Genomic DNA, 7,387 nt, shown 5'->3' with positions numbered 1-7,387 from the left:
TATTTATTAATATGTACATATATATTAATATATGTATATACATTCATAAAAATATCTTATATAATATATAACTTATTAAATAACAATAGTTAAAATATTAAGAATGTAATCATATAGTGCATAAGTATTTATACTTAACTAGTTTATTGTGCATATTAACCATAGTGAACTAACTAATTAATTGGATATATGTATATATATACAAAAACATTGGATAATTAACCATGTATAATAAATGTCACTATGGTTAATCATATATTTCTTTTCCCACCCGTTAACTATTAAGAGTAAACTCTTTTAGATTTTTCTTGTATTTGATTGCTCACAAGTGTCCCACACCGATAAAATAAAAGCAAACACACAATCCTCACAAGATTTGATGAGACTTGTTGGATTGTCTGATTGTCCCACATCGAAATAGCAAGTGAGAATTCATCACCTAAGTAATCTAGAAAAGGAATGCTTGTTGAGCCAAGTAGGGGTGGGCACGGGGAGGGGCGGGGCGGATTACCGCCCTTTTTGCCCCGGCCTCGCACCCCTATGGGTCGGGAATTTCTCACCCGCAGTCCGCATAAAAGAAGGGGAATCCATCTAGGGTGGGTTCGTGCGGAGCGGGGGTGCGGGTTCAGTGGGGCAGGTTTGAGCGAAGAAGATGAAGAGACAAAAATGAAGACAAAAATACTAATCTATCCAGAATCCCAGATTGAAGACATGAAACAAAATTACAAAAATTAAGACAAAAATACTAGTATTCAAAATCATAAATTACAAAAACATGAAACATCTATCTAGTCTATCCAGAATCCCAAATTGAAGACAAAAATAAAGAAATAAAGATAAGAACATTACAAATGTACCGGATTATCGTCGACCTAGTTGATGCAGTGCGACTGCGACTCTCTGCGAGTCGTCGAACTCTCTTTTCAGCTTCGGTGGATTTGAAACGTGGAACCATGGAACAGGAAAATGGGTATTTGGGTAGCCCCCTCATGCGGCGCCGAGAAAAAGAAGAAAAAGAAAAGATGGGAAGAAGAAGAAGCCAAAAAGATCAGAGATGGAAAGAAGAACTGAAGAAGAATGTGAAAATATATGAAGCTTCTAGAGAAGCGGTGCAATGGGTTAGGAATTAGGATAACTTAAGTTTTAGGGTTTTTTCATGCGGGGTGGGGCGGGTCATTGGGATTTTTCAAAACCCAAACCCACAAACCGCACCGCACGGATTTACCATATTGGGACCGGAAACTACATAAAATTCACGGGTCGGGGCTGGGGCTTCGAATCGAGTCGGTTTCTGCTGGTTATGCACACCCCTAGAGCCAAGTGAGGTGTGTCACGCATGCCAACAAAATGGACTTTAAGTTTTAATTACAAAGTTGCCCTCAATCTAATGGTTGGAAAGATGAGAAGTTTTTACTAATATTCAGCTTAGATACATTTTAGAGCTGTTTAAATAAATTCAAGATTTTTTTTAAAAAATTATTAATTTCGCATGAGCCAAGTATCAAATACTTTGCTTGCCTAGTAGGCAAGCCCCAACTCAAGCTCGCACAAGGAATTCTCCTTAGCGAGCTCAACCGAGCTCAAATATTAGTGCTTGTCATGGCTGGAGCTCATGAAAATTTTAAATAAGCCAATTTTGGATGGGTACTACTTGCTCGAGCTAGGCTCATTTACAACCTTATGACAATTGTAGTAAAAATAAAAAAAATAAAAAAATTCACATACCCCCTCAAATTAACACCCGATTTTTAATGTCTCCAACAAACTTTGGATTGCGTTAATATCCCTTGAAACTATCAAAAATTATTAATGTCCCCATTTTGTCTTGCAAAAAGACAAAAATGACATTAACAATTTGTCAATGGTCACCATTTATTTATTTTTAATTCTTTTATTTTTTAGGGAAAAATCCATATATTCCCCTCAAACTACCACCCAAATAACAATGTCCCTCCCGAACTTTCAATTGGGACAATGTTCCCCATTTCCCGAAACTACCAAAAAAATTGTCAATGTCTTCCCAAAGCTAACAAAAAGACAAAATGACCCAACAAATTTTTCAATAAGACAAAAATACTACTATAAATTTGAAGAAAAAAATGCTTTTTAAATTTTAAAAACTAATAATTTTTTTAAGCAAAAATGTTTTTTATTTTAAAAAATAAATAAATTTGGCCACCGCCTGGTTTTTATGTTTTTTTTTTTTTCTAGAATTTTTTAGTATTTTGTGTTTTTATTTTATTAAAGGTATTTTTGTCGTTGGGGGAACATTGACAATTTTTTGCAATTTGGGGTAAACATTGTCGTAATTAAAAGTTTGGAGGGATATTGTCAATTGAGTGGTAGTTTGAGAGGGGTATGTAGACTTTTCCCTAACTTTTATTAAGAGTATGTTTGTCATTGAGGGACATTGGAAAAAAAAATTAGTTTGGGGGGAAATTGACGCAATCCAAAGTTTGGGTAGGACACTGACAATCGAGTAGTAGTTTGAGGGATTATATGGACTTTTTCTAGAAAAAAAAAAAAAAAAAAAAAAAAAAAGTTTATGCCATTAGAAATGTTAGCAGAATCTGTTAATATGCCACATCAGTATCAATCACAGTGTAACATGTGACACTAAGAATAAAAAAAATAAAATATATTATTAAAATATGGATAAATGCATTTTTAATTCCCAAGGTTTGAGGTTTGGATAAATAAATCCCAAGTTTTAAAAAGTAGTTAATCACTCTCTAGAGTAAGAAAGAAAAAACAAATAGGTCTCTACCATTAAAAAATTTGACAGAATGTGTTAAACAAAAAAACCAAAAAAAAAATACACTATACCCTCATGAAGTATCCATCCATTTGTATTTTAGCGTCCAATGTTCAAAAATCGGCGATAGACCCCACACATCTATCCAACGTTGGCAAATTGTATCATCCGTCAATGTTGTCTGTCTTTTTGGACGAAAACGAAGTCATGTGCAACACACGTGACCTTTTAAGGCTTCATCTTCCCATTTTGCCCCTCAATTTTTCAGGACCCCACTTACTCAGTACCTAATGCTGCGGTGCGCGCCTAGCGCGAGAGTGTTCGATGGAGCTTGGTGGTGAAAAGCGTGGGTGAGCTCAAATGGGGCAGGTGACCGTTGGTGTGGAGCTCCTCCACGGTGTTGCGCCCGCATAAATGGTCCTTCAGATACGTGGCCACCGATGCCAGCTCTGACATGTCCCTGGCGGTTTGAATTATGCAAGAGGGTACCTTGACTAGGCCCAAAATGCCCCTCAGATCGCTATTGAAATAGGTTCCCGAGACGAATAAGGATATGTCCGGCCTCATGTTGAATAGAGTACGACTGAATTCCCGAACCGCGTCTGGGACATCGGCGCCAACGGCCAATGGTGCGAACCCGTTGACCCACGCGTCGAAATCTGCCTCAATTGCAGACAACACTCCTTCAACTTTGCCTCGCTTGAATCCAACGTGGTAATCACTGTCGTTTAAGAATCTAAAAATGCACAAATTCCAAGACCCATTAATGCTTTTTTTAATAGTAACTTTAAGCTAATTAAGCTGGTTTTTTTGAATTATTTATCACCTTGGAGAAGCGCCGACGAGGACGAGCTTGGTGAAGAGCTCAGGGTGGCGAATGGAAGCTAAAATTCCAATCATGGCGTAGAAGGAGTGGCCGACGTAGGCTCAACGATCGACTCTGAGGATGAAGAGGATGTTAAGCAAGTCGTCGAAATAGGCATCGAGAGTGATGTATCGGCGAAAATCAAAGTAATCGAGGTTGACACTGCGGGTGCACAACAGGTATTAGAGAATGATGCGGTAGTAGGGCGTGAAGGAGGAGAGAATACGCTGCCAGACCGACTGGTCGATGCCGAAGCTGTGGGCAAGGACGAGGATCTTATGGCCAAAGCCTTCCACGCGGATGTTGAGAGCTTAAGGGTGCTGCACATGTGGTGGATACAGTTGCAAACACAACCCCCTTTTTTTTCATGCGGGTTGAATGGAGGGGCAAAATGAGAAGATGCAGCCTTAGAAGGTTACATGCGTTGTAAATGACTTTGTTTCCGTCTAAAGAGGCGAATAATATGGGTGAATGGTACGATTTGCCAACGTTGGATAGTTTGGGGGGGTCTATCACCGATTTTTTAACATTGGATGCCAAAACGCAAATGGGTGAATACTTCATGAAGGTAAAGTGTATTTTCCAAAAAAAAAAAATAATAAAAAAAAATAAAAAAAATTAACAAAATTTCAATTTGAGAATACTAGAGGGCTTGTTTTTCTTTTGCCGATAAAGGAACTCGTCCAAGACAACATTGTTAAGTACCAAACATGGGAGCAAGGGAAAACAAGGAAGAGTTCTATAGAAGTTAGGGGAAACTTTATGGAAAACTTCACAAAAGGGTATCAAACTATCGCGCTTTTTCAATTAAAGGCACTGCTGTAGCAAAACGTTCAATTGAGTGTATACATTTATCAAAACCATTTAATGGCGGGTATTCCGTCAGCCTCCGTTCTAAATCCATAACGGAAGTGGAGTCACGTGACTTCCACGTGATTTTTAAGGGCGTTCTTTCTATTATGCTCCTTAAGAAAATGCTAAAATACACATAAAGGACAAAACTTATAAAATGCTCTCGACGACACCGTATTAATAGCATGCTTATTAATAAAACACCATGCACCATCTTCGGCCCAATTCTACCCGTTGAGATTCGAATACGCCCCTAGGTCGTCCATGGTAGGAGTACTCGATCATGGCACTCGACTCATGGGACTCAACTCCACCCAACGATGACGACATGAAGGATGGCTTTGTACATAGCACCGAAGATGCTAGACAACCGACTGCGATGACCAGCCTTTGTCCTCCTACGAATTTGTGTATCTCCCCATTAATTTCAAGTAATCTATCTACCTGTTATTCCTCTAATCAATATTATACTTTAAATATAATTTATTACAAGCTTTGATCCCATATATATACATGGAATGGACCACTACCTGCCAGTGGTGTTTTCACCACCTCGAGACGGGAGGCAACTGATGGAGCCTCTCCCCATAGTTGGCCAAAACAAGTAGCCCATCTCCATTGGTCTCTCTAGTCCAAAAGCTCATGAGATGGATGGTCCCGATACACTAGGAGATGACGGCAACAATGTCCAAGACTGTTAATAAGCTTCCTCTATTTTAACTTCCAAAAACAGAGTAAAACAGAGTATATGTGATGGAAGTGAAACTGCATTGTCAGTTTTAAAAAATTTGGTGGAAGTGATAGTTATGATACAGATGAAGAGGGCAGTGATGATACGGAGGTTTTTGATAAAAGGTTTGAGAATGATACGTGGGTTGATGGCTGTTTTTTTTTTTTTTTTTTTTTGGTAGATGAGATAAGGTACAAAGTCCTTCTTGATCTACATCAGTTCCTCTGTTGAAGCTCTTTGGATCAGTCTTGAATCAGGTTGGTCTCTGCTGGGCATCTTTCAATACGTGCAGGATCAGTTTGGTCAATTGCCGACCTGCGTATCTTACTGTCTTTTGCATCCGACCTGATGAATGTAGTGCTTAAGTACATTTCAAAAGTTACTACTATCTTCAATATGATAATCCATGGGAGCTACCAAGTCTGTTTCCTTCCACCCATTTTATCCATATTACGCCTTCTCTCAGATTTTACTCTAAAGAAATATATGATAGGGTAAGTTTTTCTGTACAATCTACCTCATTGACAATCTGAGTGAGATCCCAAAGTATATATATTAGAATGTTCAAAGAACAATTTCCTTTAGGCCATTACTATACACCTAGCCCCGTCGCTGCCTATTTTCTTCACTGTAACCTTAACTCCCAAAACTATAGGGTCAGATGACAATATAACCTTAACAATATTACAATTACGTGAAACCAGTGGGAGGCCAGGCAAATAATTCCATGATCACGACGTCATTTGACCTTAGAGCAAAATGGATTTGATAGGGTAATGGCACCATTCTCATAATCTACACTAATCAACCATCCATGTGAAGAACCAAACCACCTTGGTACGAATGATTTCAACTTATATGTCTTGTTTTGGGCTACACTGTATACGCCAACTGTAGTTTCTCCTTCTTTACACAGTCGACTACTTTGAGTTAAAAACAGTAGTGGAAGTTGATGCAAGGAAATCATTCCCCTGATTCCATTGCCTTGAAGGAAGTTCTCGACACGACTGAAGCTATGGGATATGCAGTAGCTTAGGATCATGAGCATGCATGCGCAGCAGATGTCTCAAAAGTCATCTTCATTGTGTTTTGGCTGACGTAAGGGACGCATGGGAAGAGGACTGGAGAAGGTGGGCGAGCTTTAGGGACAGTGAGTTAGACGATGAAATCAGGTGCGATATTAGGAACTCGAAGGGAGTCGAGTCGATTCCGCATTCTGAATGAGAAGTTTTGAGCGAGAAGAGGGAGTTGAGGGGCATAAAGGGAAGATTTGCTTAAAAAATCACGTGGGTCGCACGTGATGGGTATTCCGTCATCGATTTAGAACGGAGGTTGACAGAATACCCGACATTGAATGGTTTTGATAAATGTATACACTCAATTGAACGTTTTGCTACATCGGTACCCTTAATTGAAAAAACGCGATAGTTTTATACCCTTTTGTGAAGTTTCCCTAGAAGTTATCTTTGTTATTTATCAATCAACATTGTTACGTAGGTGCATTCCAACCCCGGCCCCTGGGGGTGGCCGCACACCACCCCAATTGGTTGGAGGTAGCCCAGCCACCCATTTTCTCTTTTCAATTTTTTTTTTAAAAAAGTTTTTTTTTTTTAAAAAAGTTTTTTTTTTTTTTTTTTTTTTAAGTTTTAGTTATTGATATTTTTAATATATTTATTTTTTTTATTATAATTAACACGTGTCTCCATCTTATTTGCGCTCGCATGGCGTCTAACGGAATCTATCAAAAATTTTTAAGGAATTTGACTCCAGGGAGCGTTGGTAAATTAAGCCAACTACATGGATTTTTAAATTAATTTTGATACCAGAGGTAGCAATTTATAATTTAAGCCAACTACAAGGATTAATTGTGCAATTTTTCCTATAAAATATATTATTAAAATATGGAAAAATGCATTTTTATTCCCTATGGTTTGAGGATTTGATAAATAAATCCCTAAGTTTTAAAAATTAATTAATCACTCTATAGAGTAATAATAATAAATAAATAAAAGGTCTCTACCGTTAAAAAAGTTGACAGAATCTATTAAACAAAAGAACCGCAAAAAATACATTTCAATTTGAGAATACTAGAGGGCTTGTTTTTCTTTTATTGATAAAGAAACTCGTCAAAGACAACATTGTTACGTACCAAACATGGGAGCAATGGACAACAAGGAAGAGTTCT

At 38.0% G+C, this 7,387-nt stretch overlaps 1 protein-coding gene across 1 annotated transcript; it reads right to left on the bottom strand.

The window, feature by feature from the left end:
* Positions 1-3,061: 3,061 nt before the first annotated feature.
* LOC133853864 (probable strigolactone esterase DAD2) lies at positions 3,062-3,655 on the bottom strand. The gene is made up of 2 exons (XM_062289890.1): positions 3,582-3,655; positions 3,062-3,491 (listed from the first exon to the last, which is right to left on the bottom strand). Exons 1-2 carry the CDS (start codon positions 3,653-3,655, stop codon positions 3,062-3,064), a joined length of 504 nt encoding a protein of 167 aa, XP_062145874.1.
* Positions 3,656-7,387: the final 3,732 nt, after the last annotated feature.

Source organism: Alnus glutinosa, chromosome 13 (assembly GCF_958979055.1).
Source record: "Alnus glutinosa chromosome 13, dhAlnGlut1.1, whole genome shotgun sequence".
Classification (NCBI taxonomy): Eukaryota; Viridiplantae; Streptophyta; class Magnoliopsida; order Fagales; family Betulaceae; genus Alnus; species Alnus glutinosa.
Note: the sequence above shows the minus strand (reverse complement) of the source record. Positions and strands in the feature narration are given on the sequence as shown.

Bases quoted from the DNA above. Each gene is read 5' to 3' on its own strand.
- LOC133853864 (XM_062289890.1), bottom strand. From the start codon at position 3,655: ATGATTGGAATTTTAGCTTCCATTCGCCACCCTGAGCTCTTCACCAAG. The intron at 3,492-3,581 runs GTGATAAATAAT...GTGCATTTTTAG, and splicing joins CTCGTCGGCGCTTCTCCAAG to ATTCTTAAACGACAGTGATT.